The sequence below is a fragment of the Tachypleus tridentatus genome, chromosome 7 (assembly GCF_004210375.1).
Source record: "Tachypleus tridentatus isolate NWPU-2018 chromosome 7, ASM421037v1, whole genome shotgun sequence".
Taxonomy (NCBI): Eukaryota; Metazoa; Arthropoda; class Merostomata; order Xiphosura; family Limulidae; genus Tachypleus; species Tachypleus tridentatus.
Genome location: NC_134831.1, coordinates 162,904,621 through 162,930,800, shown reverse-complemented (window position 1 = coordinate 162,930,800; position 26,180 = coordinate 162,904,621). Strand labels below are relative to the sequence as shown.

Genomic DNA, 26,180 nt, shown 5'->3' with positions numbered 1-26,180 from the left:
TACTGGTAAGCTAAAAAATAAGAGCTTCCCACATTATTTTCAAAGATGTCAAAAAGTTTTCAAGCATAACACAGAAGCCCCTCTAAACCCTACATACTTTAGAAATGATTTACATTTACTTGTCAAAGTTACATGTTTAAAAACAAAACAAAAGACATTTTGTGAATTATGTGATTCAGGTAATATTTTTTATTCTTTTGCCAGTGAAAGTCATTATATTACAGTTAGTTCTTGATGTGTGTAAACACTGGTGCTCCACAGAGCAATGAAAAATTTTAAAACTATTTCTAGCTTAGAGAGCCAGATAAATTACAGTAGTTTTTGGCAATTTTTTTTAGTGCTTAATGTATTTCAAAATACATATTTCAAAGCTAAATTAATTATTTTTTGGACAATGAACATAATTAGTACAAAACAAAAGCTTACAAAGCCAAGGTCTTGAGTACAAACCAGTCTATGACTAAAATAAGTGTTATACTTCTTGTTTTGTAATGTATATTATTTTTCACCAAAAATAACTTAAATGTAAAAATTAAAAACTTGTTATACAAAACAACTAAATTATAAAATCATACAATTTTTCATAATCACATAACAAGGAATGCAAATCTTGTTATGGAGCATGAAACTACTGCTTGGTGATATATTGGTTTTTGCAACATAGACATTTGGGGGGGGGGTTAATGATTTTGTTTCCTATTTAACTTTTTCTGTAGTTAGTGTTGAGGGAAAGATAAAGTATTAACTTTTACAAAGAACAATACATTCATTTAAAAAGCTCTAGAGATTATGCACATAAAATATCAAACTTTATGATGAAAGGAAGTACTTTAAAATTTAATACTTTTACTCAGACTGACTCAAAGTGATTTGTAAATTCACAGATAAATAGTTAGTAAAAATACTTGTTTTTTTTTACACAATAAACATACAAAATTCATGGGATACACTTTGTACATTTAGAATTATTGTACATAGTTTCATGATTATTACAAAATTGGTTAAAATGACCAAGTCTGTATTCAGAGGGTTAACTCTCCACATACACACAGTCACTTTGGCCACACTCAAAATACTGTGCAACTGTGAAACCATACATATACTTACAATATTAAAAATTATAGTATCTTCACAGAACTTGGCAAGCAGTTAGTAAACATTATAAGTATGTTGTACATAATAAAATCAGAATTTTCCATGTGTTTATGGAGTCAGTTTGAGTAAAAGATTACTTTTACGTCATAAATAAAAGTACTTTTTGTTTTCATCTTACAGTTTCCATGTTACTTCTTCATAACTTCTAGAACCTTAAAAATAAACATCAAAAGTTTTCCACTGAACCATTTTTCTGTTATTTTGTTTAACATTATACAGGGTTGATTTGTTTAACTGACCATAGAAAAATATGAAAGAAATCTAAATTACCATTATTCTTTATACAGGGTGTTCAGAAAGTCATTGTGTAGTTGTCATTGTGTAATCATATTTTATTCAGTCTATTTCAAGCCAGCAACTGATAGCAGTGTTTAGAAACAAAATAAGAAGGATCCAAGCCTGTATTGATGCCAACGGGGGTCACTTTCAACATTGTTTATAATTGTCATTCGTATTTACCTCCTGTATTCTATATTGAAACATGTCTGCTAACAAATATATAAGAGCACCCTGTAGAATAGCTCCAGATTGTAAAAGATTTATTCTAAAGAGGTTCATGCTTGTAACAGTTTACACCCATTGTTGTTTACTTATCTTGTTTTATTAGATATTACATGAGCATATTGTGTGTATAACCTCACCAAGAATGTTTTTAATTTCATTTATTTTCTTATTTAACCTACTGAGGTTAAAATGTTTACATTTCAGGTACTCAGCACTTATGTCAGACTTTTTTTTTTTAATATTTTTATTCTCTCATTCTGGACAAAACTTTAGAATTTAATTGACTCTATAACTCAACTACAAGTAAATTAAAATAATTACCTTACCTCATCAAAATTATTTCTTGCAATAGCAATAATTCAAAACCTATTGGAAGAATGAGCTAACTTTATATGGAAACTATTAAAGTGAAAAATTTCTCTTTCTCTTCATTATAAATAAACCATTGGTAAATGTCAGAGGGTTTGACATTCTGGCTTACATCTTTATAAAGCAAGAAGTTGGATATATATATATATATATATATATTTTTATTTATTTAGTATGCACCTAGCCTACATGAAAGCCAGTGTCTGTTACCCCCTGCTCAACTTCTTGAAATAGAAACTGGCATATTTATCCAGAGAGAATAATTTAATCACTGTCTTCAGTTATAGTTTTAGAGACAAGTGTACAAGTTGGCTGAAAAACCTTAAGTGTAGCAAGTGTTGATAAGCCTAAAGTAAACATTTAATTCGATATCACCTAGCCTAGAGACATGTGCATATTTATCATGACAGTAAAAATACTGATTCAGCTTTAAACTTCTGAATGAGGCTATTTTCTGTTAAGTTACCAAAGTTTTTAATATATAAAATATCTGTAATCAACAGACACTAAATTAAGAAAAATATTTTTCCAGTTTTGTTGTCTGTACATTTCTCTCATACTTTAGGTTATACTTCTGTTGCTAGGCAACATTACACAAAAGCCATTGTTGGAAGGTAGTGTTACCAAATATGTTGGCTTTTCTGTATATTAGAAATTGTTAATGTAACTGATTTTTACCAATAATTATTCTATCAATGTGCTACAAATTCATTTCATTGAATAATCTTAAGTTTTACTGGTTTAAAGGAATTTACTGACATCTGATTACTTCGATTGCACTTTCTTCATTTCTTGATTTCTCAAAATTTATTTTAGTTGGCTATGAAATGTAAGGTAAGGGTGTACTATGGGGTGAGAGTAGTAATTTTTCCTTCAACTTTGACAGACTATACACTAGTATACTATAAAGATGTATTTATGTTAAGCTCAGGACATCATAGAGTAATAATAGTATGTAAAATGGGCAATTCAGAGCAATAAAGTATCAAATGACAACAGAGGTGTGGTTAGTTGGTTTGGAGTTTTATGGCACAAAGCAACTAGGCTATCTGTGCCAAATATCCAGTAAAAAGATAAAATCATAGTAAAGTTATTAAAATTCATAAGAGGAAATTAAGGTAAAACTAGGCAAAGTTTATTTTTGAATACAAAACAAATAGCATCAAATTCAATTTTTACATCTAGTCTACAGTGGTAAGAGAAAAACTACAGTGATACAAGTTGTAAAGGACTTTCTGTAGCAAAATTGTAATTATCATAACTCACCACAAAGATTAACAGGTAAGTTCAAAAACCACTGTAAGTCACCTGAAGTTGGCCTTTCCAGTCCTGGTTCAGACTTATTTAACATTACAGCCATTTTCTAATTTACAATCGAACTACATATACTTTGATTCTTAAAAGGGAATCGCATTCAAAAAAGGTTTATTCTATGAATTAAAATACTTAAATAGCATTAAAAAGATAACTGACCTTTAAAAAGCTAAAAAAATGTGTAAGGTGGACAGTGTCACCATCACCATTAACACGGTCTAATGTTACAGCGCATGTTTAAAATGGTGCCGTCGTTGAGAGTCGTAACGACAGCAAGACAGTAAAATGTGGCTTACTATGACCTGAATGTTACACAGACAACAGGTGCATCAGTCCCAAATAAAAGAAAACAATGAGATAAAAAACTGACCATTGCATAGTCTAGATAGAACAACTTTCTCTTTCCAATCGGCCAAAGACCAATAGAGGGTTTTATTTAGAAAAGCTTGTTTTCACATTGCTCACTCCAAGTTGACTGCCAACTGACACAGAGCCGAGTCTTGGATACAGGACCATAGTCCCTGTGTGGAACAGGCACAGCAGTGATAGTGCCAGAGGATTTAGCTGCAGTGTTGGTGAGCTCGTTCTCACAAATATCAAAATGACCCTGTATCCAGAGAAAGTGGACAGAAGTACATGTTAAAAAGAAATGGGTCAGTCCGTTTTAAATATCAGTGAGAACAAAGTGTGAACTAAAGTGAAGCAATTCCAAGACCAGTAAAGAACTAAGTGAGTCAGTATAAATAGTGCAATTTGAGTACTGCATAGCTTTTATGTGATCCAGATCATGAGAAATGGCATAAAAGTTCAGCAGTGAACACAGAAGCTGTAGTACGAAACCACCAAGCCACAACAAACCATGGCAAAGCCCATAGTCACCTGATTTAAAACCATCTGTATAAACAGGAATAGAAGGATGGTTTGAAAGATGCTCAGTAAATAACAGACAGTATTTCCAATTGGGATATCTGCTTTTCTCAGATGACTTAAAGACAGGTCACATTTGGTGACTGTAATAAGCCATATTGGGATGGGCTAACCAGTAGATACAGCAAAGTTATCCAAGGACACACCCAATTCATCCAACTGTACCTGGATATGAAAGCCAAAAGAAAAAATGGTAGATTGTCTGTTCTGAAAAAGTATGGTCTACTAAGGAAGGAAAACACAACTCCAGGTGGAATGCTATGGTAAGGAATGAAATTTTGAAGCATATAGTAAAGAGAGTTGCAAACAGCAGAAGTGCAAAGAAGGTTCATGAAACTGTGTATAAGCTCTGAACTGGAGAAGTGTGGAAAGCCCAGGTGCAGAGCCAAAGTCCCTGATGATGAACAGGTTCCAGCATCTTTAAGTCTGAGGTCCTAGCAGAGCCACAAACCAGTGATCCATAGTCTAGTTTCGATCAAATAAAAGTATGATACATCTTTAGGATAAAACATCGATCTGCAACCCAAGTGGTGGTGAAGAGATCATGGAGAACGTTCAGTGCTCTTGTACATTTGACCCACAGCTACTTGATGTGTGGTATAAAGGTCAGCTTACGGTCAAAGATAAGCCTCAAAAACTTTATCTCAGGGACCACAGGCAGTACAACTTAACTGACACAAAGTTCAGGATCAGGATGAATGCCCCATTGGCAGCAAAAGTGCATACAAACCAATTTAGAGAGAGAGAAGTTAAAGCCATTTGTTGTGGTCCACTTCAGCAAATGACTGCAGGCAATCTGTAGCTGGCACTCAATATACCTCATGTTCAACAACTAACATGAGATGTAAAAGTTGTTGACATAGAGCCCGTTTTCCAACAGTAAGAGGGAGTTGTTCAGTGATGGCATTAATCTTTATACTGAAAAGTGAGACACTCAAAACACAACCACGAGGTACTACAATTTCTTGTAGAAAATAACGGGAAAGTGCCAGACCCACATGAACTCAGAATCACCTTTCCATCAAAAAAATTTTAAAAAAATGGGTAAATGGCCAATTAACCCATATGCATGGAGGTCTCACAAAATGCCATACCTAAAATGTTGTATCATAAGCCTTCTCAATGTCAAAGAATATTGATACAAGATGTTGTCATTTGAGAAAGGCTTCCATGATTGATGTTTTAAGTTGATTCAGATGGTTCATAGTAAAGCACTGTCATCGAAACCAGCACTGGGCAAGCGAGAGGAAGTTGTTTGATTAGAGGAACCAAACAAGATGAGCAATAACCATCCTCCCTAAGGTCTTGCAGAGACAGCTCATCAAAGCAATTGGATAGTAGTTTGAAGAAATCTTGGGATCCTTCCCAGGCTTAGAGAAAGGTAGGACAATACTATGGTACCACGCATCAGGAAAAACATTCTCCTGCCAGATCAGGTTAAAATCAATCAGAAGAACAGCAAGAGAAGCAGGAGATAGATGGCACAGCATTTCATAGTGTACATCCATCAGGTCCAGACCAATGAAGGGGCACTTTGAATTCCACCTGTGAAAAGGGAAGATTACAGTCACAGAGACAATCAGCTCGAAAGGAAAGAGGCAATCTCTCTGCCTGAGTCTTGATGGCTAAGAAGGTGGAGGAAGAAGCAGAAGTGCTAGATTACCTGGCAAAAGCTTTCACCTAGATTATTGGTGATGCTCTGGGTATCAGCTACTTCCTGGCCATCAGAGAGAAAGACTGAAAAAAGGACAGAATTATATTGCCCACTGACCTTTTGAATCTTGTCCCACATGACTTTGGAACTGGTGGTAGAAGATATGCTGGTTGTGAATTTAATCCAAGATTCCTTCTGGCTTTGACATCTTACCCACCTAGCATGTGCATGGGCCTGCTGGAAAGTGATAAGGTTTGAGAGTGTGGAATATTTACGGAAAGTATCCCAGGCCCATTTTTGAGCCTTCCATGCCATGTGACAGGCAGGATTCCAACATGGATGAGTATATCGTGGAAAACGTGTCAAGGTTTTAGAATTACATTAAGCAGCTGCTTGTACAATACAGTCAGTTACTGCTGTCACACAGTTGTATATTGATGGTTTACAGACAATGGCAGGATCAAGTTCTGCAAGAGCAGTGAAAGAGGGCCACTTTGTGTGATCCAGCTTCCACCGAGATGCACAGGTGACATCAATCAAGGCCAGTCTCTCTCAAAATTATAGGAAAATGATCCCTGCCATGTGGGTTATTGTCTACCTTCCATGAAAAGAGAGAGAATAGTGAAGTGGAGCAAATTTTGAGATCAATAGCTGTAAAGGACTGACTAGGTGCATGTCAATAAGTATAAGAACCAGTGCTGAAAACAGAAAGGTTGTGATCCAGGATCATTCCCTCTATGAAGCAACCCCTCCCCCATCAATATCAGCACTTTCCCAGAGGGGATGATGTCCATTAAAGTCCCCCAAGATTAAAAAGGATGATAGCAACTGTTCTAATGACAGCATCAAGGTCTGATTGATCATAGTTTTCTGCAGGCAACAGATAGAACAAACAGTGATGGAATGACCCAAGAAAACACGGATCACTATGGGCTTCAAGGGCATGTTGAGTGATAAAGACAGGGTGAGCACATGCTGATCAACCAACGGTGCCATACCTTCATGCACTCGTCCATCACAAAGTCTGTCATTTATGTACAAAGAAAACCGTCAAAAGGTGGTTGTATCTGCAGGTTTCAGAAATATTTCCTGTAAGAAAAGACAAAAAGGATGGTAGGAAACAGTCAGTGCTTTGATGTGATCCAGATTAGACAGTAAGCCTCCACAGTTCCATTGTATCAAGGTGGCCATTTATATTTATGTGTAGGCAAACCAGGTTGAGAGCCCACCTCTGTACAACCAATCTTTTTTCCATTACTGTCTTTATTCAAGACAGGTCTGTCGACCTACATGGATCCTGCCCTGAATTGATTGGGCAGGTCTTTGCTATTGGAAGATTCCAGCAACTGAGGACGTGAACAAATGATCGTTTTGCATCTTGAGGTAGAAGAAGAAGATGTACCTGAGGAAATGCCTGTACCCAAAACCAAAGGAAGTGGATTTTGGGGTTTGCTGGAATGTATGTTAGGGACAGAAATGGGTGTTGAAGTTGATTCATTAACGTTTCTAACAACAGAGCTCAAATGACTTTTCATTTGGTTTGAGAATGATTCTTTTGGAGGCACAGAGAGACCAATCTGCACTCCTATTGTAGTAGTGGAATGAAGTGCAGCAGCATTAGTCCGAGATGAAGTGGTGAACTGCAACTTGAGCCTCAGGGTAAGTAACGTTTTAAATAGTTTTCAAATGCTGCACCTCTTTTTCTTCCAACCATTTAGGGCAAGAATGAAAGTAGAATGGGTGAGAGCCATTACATTTGACGCAATGAGGGTCCATTTCACACTCACAGACATCATGGTCCTTGCCACCACAACGAGCACACGTCAAGAAACAATGACACAACGTCTTCAAGGTGACAACCTCTAACAATGGAAACATCTGAGAGAGTTTGGAATGTATGGCCATACCTTTCAATTAAGATAACCTGCCTTGATGGTGGTACATGGACGTGGTGATGTAAATGTCAGAATGAGGACATTGGTTGGCATCATAATTACATCTTTGTGAGTGGAGATATGCCTCACTTCAGAAACTCCCTTGGTGAAGAAACCAGTGAGAATCTCCAAATTGAGGATGTTCTTCAAATCCCTCTTAACAGTAACTTCTCATGATAAATTCAAAGTAGCATGAGGCGTAACCTCAAAAGGTATATCCCCAAATGCCTTTGAATGCAAGAGGAGTTCATTATGTTGTGATGTGGATGTTTCAACCAATATGTCACCAGAGCAAAGTTTCTTTACTGACTTTAAAGAACCAACAAGTTTCTCTAGTCCCTTCTGAATGAAAAAAAGAGATATCTGTTCTAAAGGTTTGTCTGAAAGAGAATGTAGTATAAGAAAATGAGGTTCAGGTGTTACAGATGTTGAAGATTGCTACTCAAGATCTTCAAGATATGGTCGTTTACTTATGGACTGTTTTTCCACTGTTTTATTTAATTTTTATCTGGAGGATCCATTACAAAGAAAAGGAATATTTCAGTGCCCACTGACCCCATCCACCATAAAACCCTGTGAAGGAATGCACTACAATGCTAAACAAAAACACTGCAGCAATGCCAGGGTTTCGTAAGCACTATATCCAAACATCAGCATCAGATACAATGCCCACAATATCTGTTGAGAACATCTAACACTGGTACTTGGTTATCCCTAGCCCAAATGGACCAGCCGATTGACCCTAGGGGGCCACCCAAAAGCTGCCTGTCTACAGGAATTCCAGACCAAAGTGGTGTGTTAGGGTTGGACCCCTCGACCACCAGGATCCTCTCCTTCCCTTTACGAGTCACCACGCATGGGTGGATATTCAGATCGCAGAGGAAGTAAACTGAAAGAACAGAACCTTCCCTGGGAGGTCCCCTCACCACATACAGAAATCCACACTGAGGAGACAAATGTAAAGATTGAAAACTTATTTAAACCTTTTTTTTTAAATGAAAAAAAATTTATATAATATTAAAACTTGATTAACTATATTTTAATGTATAGTTTATTGATATACATAGATAATAAAGTAGTTTAATTAAGTTTGGAATATAATTCTGTAAAAAGGTCATGACATTTTCACTTCAACCTACCTACTACGAGGGTGAAATATTATCTACGGATTTGATAAATTTTTTTTATATTGTATCAGGTTAATTCTGACAACTGTTTTTAGCAAAATGTTTACAGGATTGAAACCAAAATGTAAGTAAATATTTAATCCTCATTACAGATTTTAAACTTACAATAAAGTCCACTATCTCTATAAGATTTCTTTGAACAATAAAAAGGAGAAACTTGTGTTAAATATAAGAAAAACAATAAGTAAAAATTTGTATTAGAAAAATGAAATGTCAGTAAATGTAATTTATTTAAGGTCCTTAATATTAATTAATTAATAAAATAAAAATATATCAAATTATTTGTTGAATTTTCATGAATTGTACAAGATTTTATTATAATAACTATTAACAGTAAGTTTATATAATTAGTATCTGAATCATAAATTGGTGACCCTGAGGTCAATATTTGGCAATTTATTATACTTAAACATACATAATAATTACTACTCACCATCTCACTAAAGCAGCTAAAATAAGTACCAGCAGTATAAGACCAAGACAGCTTCCAACTACTACACCAATCACCAGAGCTGCTTCAGGCCCTAAAAGTGCCCAAAATGTTTTTTACAGTTTAAAACTAAGTATCCTATTGGAAATAAACAGGTTTCAGTGCTATAAATAGTTCCATTATTATTATTTCTTACTGTATAAAGATGTTTGTGTCTGTTAATCTGGAAGAATTGGCTGGTTCATTTACTGTAATTTATTGTTTTTAACTGAAAATTGTCCAACATTTTAAACAGGCTCCTTTGTTTAAAAAACCCTGATATAGAGCACATTTCCATTTTTGTAAAGATGTTCAGTTTCCATCACCAAACATTGGCTAGCTCAATTACTGTAATCTTTTAAATTTTAACTGTAGATTGTTCAACAGTTTATATGGGGTTTATTTTAAAATTTTTGCCTAAGAAAGGAGATACAGAACATCGAAATAGGGTATTTTCACTTTTTTCTTTTTCTTTACAGTCTTCTGGTGTTCAATTTTAAGTCATAAATACTTAATTAGTTAAATGAGTGAACCATAATATTCTGCAAAGCAAGGTATTCACATAATACCTCATGGTGATTAAGGATTTAACAACAAAAGAGAAAAGGGAATAGTATCTAATGTTAACCTTCATACAATTTCTGCTTCCATAATAAATAATCTCTGCTAGTTTCAATAACATCTCAGTAAAAGAAAAACCATAAATTCTTACAGGATAAACACTAACTACTGTGTGTGTAAAATACAATAATCTTCTTGTCAAATAACACCAAAATGCTACACACCGAGGACTGATAAAGTAAATTAAAAAAAGATTGTTTATTTGTATATACTTTTCTTTGAAATGCATATGTAAATTTTTCTTATTTCTTTTATGAACTTGTTTAAGGTAATAAAGCACTACATGTTCCACTATGTTTACGTGCTACATATGAAATAATAAAGTTTATACCATATTATTCATGCAATACAAGTTCACGACTGTAGTATAAAATACATTCCATTTTGAAGACAGAAAAATGCCAAGTAGGCCATGTCAGTTAGAAGATACACATTCAAGTGTAAAAATTCAGATAACAATAACGTGAATAAATTGGACTGCTACTGTAGCCCAGTAAGTTTAAGAAAAAAAAAGGGGGAATTGAAAATTTAGGTCATACTTAAACAAAAAATATGGAGCATACTGCCTATCTGTGTGAACAATTTAGATCATACATGTATGACAATTTTAAATAAACTACAATACCAACAAATCAGAAGACATACATTAAAACCCAAACCAACTTGTTTGATAAACATGGTAGATACTGCAGTTTTAAAATAACACAGATCATGCTTAGGTAAAAAATTTGCAATATGTTCTAGTATGTCAACAATTTGGACACACCACAATGGAAAGAAATCACGTACATTTTTTTTTTTTTTTTTTTTAATGTGATGAATGTTATATCACATTTGCAATGGCTCCAAATATTCTAATTCCTACAACCCAATATATGAGGAGAGTTTCCATTCAAGTTGAAAATGAAATTCTTTATACTCTAGTTGTTACATCTGGCAATCAGTAGAAAGTTAGCCTTCTGTTATGCCAGTCTAAACATGATATAAAAAAAAAAAAGACTTAACATTACATTATTACCTTCTGGCACACATAACCTGGTTTCTGTTCGATTGCTGAGAGGACCTATTAGTAGGCTCTGGTTCTTGATGTTGGCTGCTTGAATTTGAAAAGAAAACATTTTACTCTTTTCTGAGTCTGCACAATCTGGTTGAAAATATGTAAGAGTGTGAGAACCAGACACAGTAGTGATATTATACACTGTTTCCCCTGAGTCTGTGGTGTTAGCCCATCCTATGTGCAATAGGTAAAGATCAATTGGACCATTGGGCTCATCTGGGGAAGTCCAACGAACACGTACTGTTGTTGTGTTCAGAATTTCTATTACAGGGCTCTCCATTATTCCAGGTGCTGCAAATCAAGACATACCTCTGTATAAACAACTCTTAACAAAACTTGTATTTCCAACAAAAAAATTCAACATCTCATTCCCTTCAAAAGCAGCAGTTGTATATTAAAGTATATACATTTACATCCAACTTGCTATATTTTGTTTACATTTAACTACATTAAGAGATGTGCATGTTTTAAGCATTTTTTTGTATGTTGGTCATTAACAACTGTTCTTTGTTTTTATTTTATAATAAATAACAGTTATGAAACAAACAAAAAATTCTCAGTCACATACACATGGAAAAAAAAACCGAAAACAACATTACTTGAAAAGGGCAAACAACCTTTTAGAGAAGTCTTTAAAAAGAAAATCAGTATGAATAAAGTTTAACATTTAACATGAAAATAATATAAAACTTTTCATGAAATGTTTAAAACCACTAATGTATTAACTGTATTATAGACAATGGGAATGTTTTTGTTTTGTATTTTACACAAAACTAGTTGAGGAAGGCAGCTAGTCAACACCATCTACTACCAACACATTTTTTGATTGAATATTATTGCACAACTGAAAAGACAATTTGAAAAAAAAATTCAATGAAAGTCAGGTACGTTTTCTGTCAAATAAAGTTTCATACTTTTGGTGCAAAGAAAAAAAATAAAGAAACTCAATTAAAATTGAAGATTTCATTTTTCATGTATTTCTTAATGAATTGCCTTGAAATTTGGGATTCGAAGTAAGAGTTCAGTATAGCACATCCACTGAAAATGTGTGATAGTTTGGATTACTACAGAAGGTGGAAAATTACTAAACTATTATTCCTGTTGCTAACACATGATGCATCTTACAGGTCATTTTGGCTCTACAACACAATACTGTGTCTTGATTAATCAGTAAGTATGCTGAAAACAAAATGCAGTTACAAAAGTATAGCAATAACAGTAATACTCAAGCTATAAAAAAACAAAACTTATTGAAGTAAAAACAGACTGAAACAAGCTATTAAAAGAAACTGGTAACGTCTGCACAATAATAAATCCCCTAAGTATGCTTTAAACCTTTCCCAACTTTAGTTTAAGAGACTAATAATGAGGCCAAGTTAAAAAAAAAATATATTTAGTGCCCCCATCTGCTTCCATTTTTGCAGCTATTACTTTTTTCCTTTTGAGAGGGGGGGGATTTTTTCCTTTTTTGAATTATTTTTTGATTACACAAAGAAACAAAGACAATTTCTGAATTAAAAAATGAACAGTTGTTTTATTTTACCCTTTTTATTTTTTGTTATAAATTCGTATCAACTTGACAAAAAAAATTAAACTAAAACAACTTCTGATGAGATTTAAGACCCTTTGAAAACAAGCAACAATCACAAATATGATTCAAGCTTTCTTTCAAAAAGATCATAAAAATACTTTTTCAAAAACTGGCAACTAAAAATTGTATTTTGTAACTTTGCCTAAATCCCTCAATTTTTGCCTCAAATAATGACCTCTGCCTAGAGCTATTTAGTGAATATATCATTTAACCTTACCAACAGAACATTAACTGTAATCTGACTGGCTGCTAAATGTAGTCATCACCATGACAATCAACCCAGTTAAACAAAGATTCACAGTCATTGTTAATGAGACAACTATCTCCTTAAAAATTCTCTATATCTTATGGTTTGTACACACAGTAGTAGTTTGTTAGTTTTAAACATCTCAGTCTAACTGGTGCAGTTTTACCTAACAAAAAACATTTAAAAAATAACCTTGTAGCACAATCAAATTTTGATTATTTCAATGCAATGTTCAGTCTAAGCTTTCTTGTATGACAACACACGTTACATCTAAATAAAATTTTATAACAATAATTGTTCCAATTAATTGTGTCTATTATCAAGAGTGTTTGTCATGCGTATCACAGGTTATTATCGTTATGAGTGATATGATTAACCAGTTTAAGAATTTTATTTTTGTTCCAAAAGAAATAATTGATCAAACACAAAAAACAAATTAATATTAATGACAAAGATCACAATTATGAGTTTCAAATTTTCACTGCTCTTTAGAAAAGAAGTCTGCCCAGAAATGTGGTAATGATGCCCTAAAATGTCACTCAAAATGTCTCAGCATAAATCAATCACTGTATAAACTACAAGTAACCCAATCAGATGGTCATTTTATCCATGGCAATAAGATTTATGACATTCAAATTTTTTATACTGTCATCACAAGGGTTTATCTGTCTCTCTCTTTATTAATAAACTTAAGAAAACAATTAGTGAAAAACTTCAGACAGAAATGAGTTCTCATCTTTTTGACGTGCTCATATTAAAGGATATATTAAGAAGATCCATAAATGTTTATGACCTTTCTTCTATCAACAATTTCCTGATGAGATTTACACAAAAACTTCTGAGCTTATTTTATATAAATAATTTGAAGAACGGACAGGTCACAAAATAGTAACGTACTGAAGAACGAACAGGTCACAAAACAGTAACGTAGTGAAGAACAGACAGATAATGGAAAATAATAAAAAATAAACAAGTTACAGGTCATTGTAATGAGGTTTATCATAAAAAATGTATTGTATTTCCACATTAATTTATCTCTCATACACCATATAATTTATCAAAGAGATCTGAATAGAAGTTGAGAGCCTGGGATAATAATGTGAAAGACTGTGTAACATATCATTAAATAAAATTAAGTTTTCTGCTACTGTCTCTTATTGTTCCACCAATAACTCACCTTTGATATCAACCAAAGCATAAAATATGTTGGACCTGTTGGAACAAAAGTATTGGTTGCAGGCCTGAACACTAACTGAATAGTTTGTAAAACTTATGAGATCTTCATCAAGAGCAGTAGAACAAAAATCGTTTTCCACACAATGCTGAATTTTCTTGTGTCTTTCATTAAACCACACAATATAGTAAAGTAATATACCATTTGGATGTTTGGGTCGTTCCCAAGTAATGCTAATGGTTGTAGAATTAGTTTTACCTCTTAAGTTCAGAGGTTCCGTAGGTTCTAAAAATAAAAAAATTGAATATATATTCAGCACAATAAAATGAGATTTAACATAAAACCTTTTATTGTTTGTTTCCAAAGATTACCATGGTTCATTTGTTTAATGATATCCAACTAATGTCTTATCTTGCTATTGCTAATACTCAAGAAACAAACATATTTATGGATTAATAGAAAAATTATATACAACAAAGCTTTTCTTTAAAATGCCTGTTTGAAATTAAGTACAAAGCTGTACATAAGTTATCTGTGCTCTGCCCACCATGGGTACTGAAACTCAGTTTTTAGCATTGTAAGTCCACAGACATACCACTATGTCATTGGGAAGACCTTTAAAATCTCTAATTTAATTGAGTTAATCAATTGATACAATTATGTTAAGATGGCAAAGTTATGCTTGAATACTAGTGACAAAAATAAACCATTTTGAACCCTTTTCTTTAGCCAGAAATATACTAAAATACAAAATACATCTAAGGCAAAATAATCACAAATAAATAGATCATATGTATACATACTTCCCATTTTTGTAGTGGCAAGTACTTTGTCACTAAACTCACTGTACATATTGTTATGTGTTTTTGTCTGAACACTAACAAGGTACAACGTGAACGGACGCAATTCACCAGTTAACGTCATTCCATCAGCTTCTGAATCATTCACTACCACTTGTTTGTAAGGTTCTGTTAGAAACACATCAAAAGACATTTACATCAATGAATATGTTATTTTAATTTTACTAAATTACAAAAAAAACAAGTCATGGGTGATTCTTTTTCTACAGTGGAATTTGATCAGTCTTTTATCTACATTACAATAATGTAAAGAGTGAAATGTGAAATCAACTTGTATACAATTAGTATTCTTGCTGTGACAGCTTTCTGTCCATAAAAAATCAAATTACACTGAAGGTAATTATTTCTGTTACTTAGTTTTTCTTTAAGTTTAACTGAACAAATACTGAGATAATGAAAATTGTTGAATCAATATCTACTATATAACAAAAAGAAAAAAAAATTCTGAAATAAAAATATTCATGAAGTGAAATTCTTATCAATGTTATAAATGTAGCTAACAGTTTGGCTCCAAATTTTGATTTCACTCCTCTAAGTCACAGAATCAGTCCTTTTGTGTCTACACCTCTTTTCCACACTTATGGTGTTTACCATTAGATACAACTTTATTTCAGTACAAACTACACCAAATAAGAAAGATACTCAAGTAGTAACCAACACTAGCCTTAGGACTGTAACCTGGTTATTTGGAACAGACCTTTACAGAACCAAACAGATTACTTAAATTATATGATGGTAGTTTTTCTTCTCTAAAATAATGTTAATAATTTCCTTTATAGTAATGCCAAGGAATCTATATTAGATTTTTTGTATCACCCCATGCACTCTGTACAGCTGTGTGAAGCATCAAAACTTGTGCTAATTGCTTAAGCTAATGTCACATCACACTTAATGCTCTTTCGTTGGGACAATTTCAGAAAATATAGTAAAACTGTGCTGAAAGTTTGGCAGCAAATAATAACCATCCACCATTATTTCTCTTGAAAACCTGAACTTAAAACTGCTATTCTAGTTTGCTAACCAATACTTATGTATCTACATGTCACTTTACCATATAGTTTTGCTGCTCTAAATTAGACATCTTTAACTTGAATGGTAAAAAATATATAAATGATCCATTTCTACTCTTGGGTGAAGCAACAGTAAAAATGTTGCACTGACAGCTAACATGTGGATTATATCCACAACAAATTTGACTCCAAATTGTACATTGTAAAGATATATGAAATTTAAAAAAAAAAAAAATCCATAAAAGTATGTTTCCTACCAATAACATTTCTGTACTATTGGAGTGAAGAAAAAGGAAAAAAAAATGTACATTTTATATCTCAGGTTTTACTTAGTAGATTGCCTTCGAATCTGGTATGTGAAGTTAGAGTCCAGTAGTGCACATCAACTGTAAATGTATGGTAGTTAGAATTACTACAGTTTGTGCTACATAAGGTGAAAAATTGCAGTGCTCTGCAGGGTATTTTTTGGACAGCAGGACACACTGCTGTATGCTACAATTTGTAACTCACACCTGTTAAAAATTTCAACATCCATTTTTTAAAATAACTTATCTTCTAGTGACACTGTGAAAATGTGGTACTGAGATCAGGTATGTAAGTGTTCATCCAAACATGTAATCACAGATGTCAAAGTTCAGTTTCTTACAAGAAAACTTAAAAATACTAAATACAAGATAAACTTACAAAACAAAAATATTAGATAAAAGCTTATTTCTACACCATTTCTATGACATTTTAACAATGTCTCAACTGTGGACATATCAAAATTTTTAATTACTTAATATTTGCCAATTATTAATCTCTTGATATTTACCCAACCAACACCCAATCCTACAGTATATGTAATATTTTAAGTCACTCATTCCCAAATGTTTTGACCAGAATCCACCTTCATGCCTGCTGTATGCAATTGTACTCCCTTCTTGGATGGGCTAGTGCCACAAAAATGATCCACCCCCACGCTGGAAGGCAGTGTTTTAAGATACCAAAAACACCATTGAGCTTATACAATGCACTTTACCACTGAAAAGAATTTATCTGTTATTTCAATGCCAAATACACAGTAACCAAGGCACACACATTAAACTAGTCTACAATCTACAAAGTAACAGAAAACAATAAATATGTTTAGTAAATAGATTAAACTATCTACAGGAAGTGATGAGTGTGTTAAGTAAAGATTTCAAACTAAAATCTGGTGAACATAGCCACCAGAAATGGTGTGTTAAGTACACACACTGAACTAGTTTCAGATGACCAAGTCCTTTTAAAGCAATGATGGTGTCAGCTACAAACATCAATCTAAATCAGATGAAGTAGTTCACATTAGGTGAAATTAGGTTAAAATAAGCAAACCCACATTAAATTACAACTGTTAAGCATGTCCACCTAGTTTATCTCAACAAAACAGGAGTAAAAATAATGACAAACATGTACAGTACAGAGTTATGTATGTTGAAGATTGTTTATACATACCAAAGGTAAACACATCTATGAAAAGTAACTAAATGTAAAGTAATAAACCATATAAATTAATGATGAAGAAACCCATCCAAATGACCACAGTTCAGTTCATCTTGTTAAAATAATTTAAAAGATATGTAAAATGAAACTGAGAATAATAAGGTCATACTGCTGTGTTAGGTGGAAACTAAAAGTACACTTTATTTAATAATATATTACCAGTTCTTGTTAGTACAGTTATTATACTTATTCAAAATTTCCATCCCTTTTTAATAATCAGCTTTCACAAAGTCTTCACTGGTAAAATCATTAATCATAAAAACTGGTGCAACAAAATATAACTTTACCCAAGAGAGAGCTTAAAAGTAATATGTTAAAGTGGTGTTGTGTAAACCTAGTTACTATAAATTCAATATTTTACTGCAATAACTTTGTCCTGATTTTTATATTAAGCTGGTAAATCAATACAAATGTATAAAAAGCCAGAAACAGAAGAATAAGCTATGTAATATAACATTACCAAACTTACAGATTACATAAGATTTTACAGCTAACTTAACCTACTTACCAAGACAAGTGTGGTTCAATGATGACTGGCAATACTGGACAATGTATTCCTGAATTACTTTCTTCTGAGCTTTACAGGTTGAAGTCCATTTAACTATCAGAGTGCTTTCATCATAAGCATAAGCATCAATAACCAATTTGTCTAATGCTATACAAAAAAAGAAGTTATCTTTTGACATTCGCTTGTCTTTACAATTTTCTTATTTAAAAATACTTTTAGATTAACCTTCAGAAATTCTATCTCTTGTCCCACATACAACATCTGCTATTTTTTACAGTTTTCAAATAAATGAACGTAAATCATAACTCACTTTTTATGGAGTTCATATTTCCATAAGTAATTAACCTGAAGTAGTAATTAAGTATTATATAGAACTCTGTTTTTAAATTTCAAACAAATTTCATCAGATACACACAGTAACTTTTATTTTGTCACAACATTTCACCATGTTTATTTAGCATCATCAGGTGAGATACAAGAAGTTAGGCGAACTAAAATTAAATTGTGTGAGTATTTGTGACAATAACTTATAAAACATGACTTAAAAATTGTATAAATAATGTAGTATTTACCAATGACTGTCACATATATAAAGGTTTAAGATCTGAGTAAAAGTATATAAATATGTTTACATAGAAGACAAACAGATTAAAATTGATATAACTGAACACCTATGTACATGTTAAAAAAATATAAAGTTTTGATTTCCTTATCAACGAAACTTTTTATTTTCGTTAATGTTATTTTTTTCTTTTTGAGAATTTACCTAAGAGTGTGTCTGTGCTTTCTTATAACAAAGCCAGATTGGGCTATCTGCTATATTAAAACTGAGTGAAATTGAACACGATTTTAACATTGTAAATCCACAGACTTACCATGTCCCACCAGGAGAATTTTACAAGACACATGTACAAAAACATATGATGGATATTTTAAATGCTCTCACAAACAAGCAAGAATCTGTTTGTTTAATTTTGTTCTATGTAACAATTTTGGTAATATAAAACTTTTATTGTATTCTCGTTTTCTAACTATGATTGTCTTTATATATCTTGAATAAAAGTTGAGTTTTTTTTATTTTTCAAGTAAAAATGTAAATTATACTTTCATGTCAATTTCATATTATTTGACAGTCTTCTAATAGATTTTATATATATGCCACACACAGATGTTCTGTATTCCTGTAAAATATTAACTTTCTTTGCCAGTGTTTGGCCCATTTTCAAAAAAAAGAATTACTTTCCTAAATGGTGAGAAAGAAACTATTTTATACACAAAACTGAAATATGCAGTTTTATTTCTCAAAAGAGTTAAGCTTAAGACATGATTTTATTTCTATGAACAGCAGTATTTAACATACCTACCTTTAAACACTGGCCATGAAGGGAATTCCATGGGGTATGAAGTTCAGTAGAGAGGTTTTGTGAAATAAGAAGACTTAGAAGCTAATTCTTGTGTTTTTATCAATAATACTTAGGAATGACAATCCATCATTAAAGTCTTTTTACATCATAAGCTTTGTGTCATTTTTGGTTTATATTAAAAAAAGTCATTTTTGGCCTCAAGATTATCAAAAATCTGAAAAAATTGATTACAATAATAAAAACCCCAAAAACTGGTATGTAAAGGCAATTTGAGATAGAAATATCTTCCATTCTTACTATGAACATAGTAGCAAGTATTGGGGTACAAAGCTTAATCCTTCAACTTGGTTATGATTTAAAACTTCAAACATAAAATTGAAAAATTTAGGTGTAAAGACAAATGGTTCTCTTATGTTGCTAATGTTAATGCAAAAATGAGGCTTAGAATAATTTTGGTAACATTCTTGAACTACCTTTATGACTTGACTAAACACTTTTTTTTTTTTTACACCAAATGTGACTAGTCAAACAAAATTATTGAATTCTCAGAGATTTTTAATAAACATTTTACAGTTGTTTACAAAGTAATAATCATGAGAAATTTAAGTCTGAAAACAACCAGCAGGAATTTCTTAAGGCTGTATTTGTAAATTCTGCATACCAAAACCATAAGAAATAAGGGTAAACTAGGTTTGGAAGTTTTGAGGATGACAACTTTGAAGGATTAATAATTTCATATTGATTAGTAAAAAGATAATATTTTCATAACTAAACAGAAAATGTTTTAATTTCAATTCTCTAGAAGAGGTTAAGTTAGTTTCCAGTTTTTCTAGAAATTTGATAACACAAACAAGCAGGAGCATCTTTTGTTGGTATATTATTTGATTCACAATAACAACTTTTTTGTTAGGTTTCAGTGAAGTTACACTTTTGTCACTTTCTATGATTAACATTTGATTAATTATACAACTGTTCAATTGCATGCTTTTTAGATAACTTTTATGGATATAAACACAATATTTTAATATTACATTAATTTCCCATTACCCTGAGTTCTATTTTACCTGACACTGCCAGATAAACCAAGTGAATGCTCAAGAGAAAATATATATAAAAAAAATTACTAATATAACCTGAAGTATAGTTTAATGGATTTGTTCTGTAGACAATGTGACAAAAACATCCCTATCAATACATATCTCATGACATGGGTGGAAATGAAACTACCTGCTGAAGATTTATCATTTATTGCATCAGAATGACACATCAGGACATTTGAATATTAAACACATCACTGTATGTATACGTACGTTTATCAACTGAAACAATACATAATGCCCACTCCATTCCTGATGTTGCTTTTGCAGAGTTAGCTGCAACAGCAAACTGGTAGCTTAAATCCTTCTCAAAGTCAAAGGTTATTGCATTCTCATCAGCTTGCAAGGTTTTCCAGCTGACCGGATGAGTACAGGTAAAAGGACGAGGCTTTGGATTATTACACCAGAATACAGTATAACTGGTAACAGATACTTTTCCTTTAGGATAACTCCACTGCAATGTGTGGGTTCCATTAACATAGTTAATAGCTGTTATGTTGGTGGGTTTGGGAATAGCTAAAAAAGAAGTGCCAAGTTTGAAAATGGCAAAATTTGTAAACTTTCAAAATTTAGCACTTAAGATATACTGTTTTTTTAATTAAAATATAGAAATATGGTTTATTGTAAATCTCTGAAAACAAAAGAAATAAAAATTTAGAAACTACTTTGACATACACTTATATACCACCTTAGAATAAACAAGTTATTCATCTGCTAATAGGCAAAATAACATCATAAGTAAGTGAAGAAAATTAGCTTGTAACAATAACAAACAAATATAAAGTTTGGATAAAGCAAGACAAAACCAACTTGCACCACCTGGAGGGTAGAGCAAAAGATATAATTTTGGAGGTTAACTGTAGTAACAGCACCAAAAAAAAATTGAATCAACTCTATTACTAAAATTTAAAATACTGAGAGATGAATTATAACCTTAAAATTACCAGATAAGATTACACTACTTACTGTTTTCTACACTATCTACAAAAACTTGTGAAGAGTTCTCTGACCGACCCTCTTTGTTTATCGAATACAAAATAAATTTGTATGGCACCTTAAGTGTCAAATGGTCAAATCTGTATGTTGTTACATAGCCTTCCACTCTTTTCACTGCAATGGTTCTTTCAGAATGTGATGAATAATCAACCTGGCAAACAATCATATAATAGAAATCTTGCCCATTGTAGTTTTCTTCAGGAACAGGCTACAAAGTAAGAAGAAAAAAAACTGTAAAAACTACAAGAAAATATACAAAATTATTTGTGCTGCTAACCCTGACACAGAAGTAGTTTAACAGATAATCCCAAATAAAGTAACATTTGTTTTACAAACTGAAACTATTTGTTTTTCTATAGAGAACAATTTCAAACTTCACTGATAAAATCTGAATCTTTGATAATGTTGTTAATAGTACTTTTATTCCTGTAAGAATCACAGACAAGCATCACCCACAGAAGACATTAAATGAAAAAAACAATAAATTATTCACTCCACAAATATCTCATCCAATACTGATAGTACAACATGAAAAACATACACAAGAAATTTTTCTAAGAGCTTCATCTATGCTATAGGCACTGCACTCCTTTTTTTCCTTAGATCATTCATATCCTTTAATGTTTTAATTGCCATGTGATTTATATTTAAAAAAATAAATCTATTTTGTGTTCATAATGTTTGAAAGTTAAAAATTAAAATTGCATGAATTGAAGAAAGACTTTCTATTTATTCAGAAAATCTACTATCAAAACCATAGCTTTTATGAAGTTAAAATTCACAGACCTGAATAATTATTTTTCTTTTAAAGAGTGCATGAAATATTTTATGAATTATTGTTAATATAATTTTAAACTTTCAGACAGTTAGAGCTACACATTATTTTATGCTAATGGTTAACAAAGATGTGTTAACCAATAACAGTAAAAGCCCAATGTTACTTATTACTGCTCATAAAACTTAATCAGTAAAATGTTACCAACTTGTTCTCAGACTTACACTAGTGTTTTGTTTCACATGTAATAATACTGAGTGATGTTACATTTCTACCTGTCAATTCTTAATGTAAAGAACTGATGAAACTTAGAGGGCTTCAGGAATACTTAAGATTTATTGCAACTACTAAAAGCACTTTGTTTAAATTTTTTGTGATTTATACATTATTGGAGACCCTATAACCAACAAAACTGTACCTGCAAACAAGTTAGTGCATCCATAATTCAGAAAACATTAAGATACACATTCAAAAGTTTAAAGTTAGAAAATCTGATTACTTCATTGTAACTAAATTAGCTACAGAAAAACATTATATAATTCTAACCTGCCAGTATAATGTTATGCTTCTTTCAAGGTACATAATATTCTGTTCAAAAGCTTCGCTCCTAATGATCGGAATCAAATATGGCACTGTTAAAAAAAAAATAATCTTAATGTTCCAGTACTCGCATTACAGCATGAATTTATTTTATAACTTACATTTATTTCAAAAAATACTTAGGTAACAGTAGATATTTCAATACTTGAATACATTAACAAATAGGGTCAAAGTAATTTCCAATACAATGGTATCAACTGAAAACAAAGACTTAACATTTAAAGTGTAGAAAAAATTATTTCAAAAGCTTGAAGACAAATTAATCTTTGAAGAGAATAATTAAATTTTTTTCTTAATTTTATCAAACATTACTCCAGAGAATGCCAAATCAATCTGGAACCTTTTACCTATATTAAAACTCAATAAAACAGTAAATTGTATTCTGAAAACATTAGGAAAACAGTAAAAAATAAAGATGTTTATTCACCTATAATGAAACAATCTGTCTTACATACATGTAAAATTAGGAAACAATGAATTTCTATTCACTATTTAAACTGAAATAATATTAAAGTATATTTATTCTTAATGATAGTGTAACAAATATACATATACTTCTGTTCTGAGAGCAACATAATTACATCTTTTCCAAGGTAAACTTGTATTTTGAAATGAACAAATCAAATCAAACCATATGTTTATTTTTCAGAGCTCCAAAAGAATTAACTTACATTTCACTGAAAATAAAAATATATTATTTAGCCAGTTATTTTCCAGTAAAGAGCATACAATGATTTAACAGTTGAATTACCTTTAACAGAAATATACCTTGTTCTTCATTACTTTATCACATGCATATATACATACATGAATAAAAACAGAGACCTTCCATCACTTTATGATGAAAAAAACAAGTAAAAATAGGCCACAAACTTTTAAAAATTAGAAATATTTTGCTTGTAAAATAATGCAAAGAACATACACAAATTGTTAGATTATACAAATTTTATTTTTTGCAATTATATTATAAATATACAGATGTACTGTACTCGCAAAACAAGAAAATAGGAGTGAGACAGACTTGCTTGCCGTTACAATTAATACCTTGTACAATACTAACATAAAGTTGGTGTATTTAAATCATCTGATGGAATATACTAGAAAAAAATTAATGTTGTTTAAAAAACGTAAATAGTTGGAGAGTTTTTACAGTAGGAAAACAGGCTGCTAGAACCACTTTATCCAATATCAGGTTCTAATTTATCACTATGAAAATATCAATATGTGTACAACAGAACAACACTGACATCTTACCATCAGGATTGGTGCGACATGAAATTTGTGTGAACTTGCTCCACATCTCTTCCACCTCTGGATCTACTTTGCTAGATCGACAGTGAACTTGGATTACATAATTAACATATGGAATCAATCCTGTTAGAGTGAACTGGATCACGTCTATTCCAAGTTCACGAATCTGTTAAAAAAAAAAAAAAAAAAAAATATTCAGTGACATCTCCAACCACTGTTGGCCTCATTAAAGAATCTATGAGGATGCTGATAATTCCAATGTAATATTTTACTTAATTAGGGTTTCAAACATATTAATTTTATACTTACACAAGGTTCATTTTGTAATGATTGATTTTCTAAGTATCTTTATTCTTAATTACAATAATTAGGTTTCATTCTTTTCTGATAGCTTGTACAAGTCCTAATTACCTCCCATTTATCTGGACTATGAGAATTTCTATACGACAATTGGTAATGAAGTCCATGTTTAAATTCCCCATACTGGAAACCTTTCGGAGGAACCCAGCCAATGACAATTTCATCTTGACTTTTGTTAATAATGTGCATGTTCAATGGAGCATCAGGACGTACTATTAAAAAAACAAAATTATACCAATAATCAGCATTAATAAAAGGTTATTAAATGGACCATTACAAACAAATATATTCTATTAAGTATCAAAACAAGAAGTACTCTTGAAAATTAACACACAATAATAATTAAACTAATAGTCACAGCAGGAACTTGGAAAATAACAACAATGAATGCTAATCACCAGAACATGAAGGAAGCTGAAATAACAATATAATAATACTGCACATCAACCATCAGAACAGGAAATAATTTTGAATGATACAAAATTACAATAACATTTTATACTAACTACACAAATGTAAGAAAACAGTGGTAAAAGAAAAACTATTACAATAAAAGTCAGATATAGGAAAAAAGAAAGCAAGTACAAACAATTCTACTTTTGTGTCATCATGAATAAAAAATGAATCTGCAAATATTCTGCATTAAGAAATTGAAGTAGAAATTACACTGCTGGATGGCCAAAATGAATCTTCAAAAAACAGGTGTACGCATTTGTCTAAGCAGGACAAACCCAGAGGTGAAAGACAGACTATTTTACTGTTTTGGTGAATTACACTGAATCCTTCAATAAGCCCTATATGACCATACACTTCATAAAAACATTATACACACCAGTGAAAATATTTCAATTACACTAAGTGATGGTATGCCTAAACATTTAACATAATAGTCCATCTAGATATGTACTGACACTTCAAAATACCACAGTGAATTTTGCGTGGTACAATAACAAATAATTTTTTAGAGTTATGCTAATTTTTCCACAAAACATTTAGTGAATAAAAGTAGGAATTAACAATATTAATTTTAACTGTTGGTCAAATTTCACTGAGTATTGCTAAAGTTAAAAAACAAACAAACAGATTTTTGCCTTTCTAACTATTCAGAGTAAATTTGCTTCCAATTCTTGACATCTCAAGCATAATGAAGTATGAAAGGACTGTTTTCTCATTGTTACGGATCACATTCTGACACTTTTAAAGCTAATTACAAACACTGAAATTGAGTGGATAGGTCATTACGGTTTACATGATGATTAATAATAGATCACTAATAGTTAAGTGTTCAGTTAACTTCTTAATAATTTTGCCTAACTTTAGGGAAACAAACTAGGTTGTTAGACATAACGTGAAGTTGTAAACTTCCATATATGCAATCATATAACTACATATAATATTCCCAGCTGGTAACTAATGCTAAATGTACTCAAAATCATTATGGACACCATTTATTGTTTACTTCCTCAAAATTAAAATCCTTAGGAAAATTATCAAAACTAAACTTATTCAGATATTTTATACATGTTTACTGTTTCACTTCCCTAGACCACAACAAATTCAATGATAATCAGTTACTTCTACAAATCTAAAAACTGTAAAGCCAAATGTACAACAAAATAAACATCTGTTGTT

The 26,180-nt window shown here is 31.7% G+C and overlaps 1 protein-coding gene across 20 annotated transcripts in view; it reads right to left on the bottom strand.

Annotated features, from left to right (window-relative positions):
- The window catches only part of LOC143257073 (cytokine receptor-like), a 120,614-nt gene that overhangs the window by 16,916 nt on the left and 77,518 nt on the right, over positions 1-26,180 (bottom strand). For all 20 annotated transcript variants that reach the window (XM_076515253.1, XM_076515245.1, XM_076515244.1 and 17 more), the window contains 10 exons: positions 24,600-24,760; positions 24,192-24,354; positions 22,884-22,969; positions 21,533-21,770; positions 20,780-21,082; positions 18,106-18,252; positions 15,007-15,171; positions 14,207-14,488; positions 11,153-11,482; positions 9,478-9,568 (listed from right to left, as the gene is read on the bottom strand). In XM_076515253.1, the coding sequence (XP_076371368.1) occupies positions 9,478-9,568; positions 11,153-11,482; positions 14,207-14,488; positions 15,007-15,171; positions 18,106-18,252; positions 20,780-21,082; positions 21,533-21,770; positions 22,884-22,969; positions 24,192-24,354; positions 24,600-24,760 (1,966 nt within the window). The remainder of the gene's footprint in view (positions 1-9,477; positions 9,569-11,152; positions 11,483-14,206; positions 14,489-15,006; positions 15,172-18,105; positions 18,253-20,779; positions 21,083-21,532; positions 21,771-22,883; positions 22,970-24,191; positions 24,355-24,599; positions 24,761-26,180) is intronic.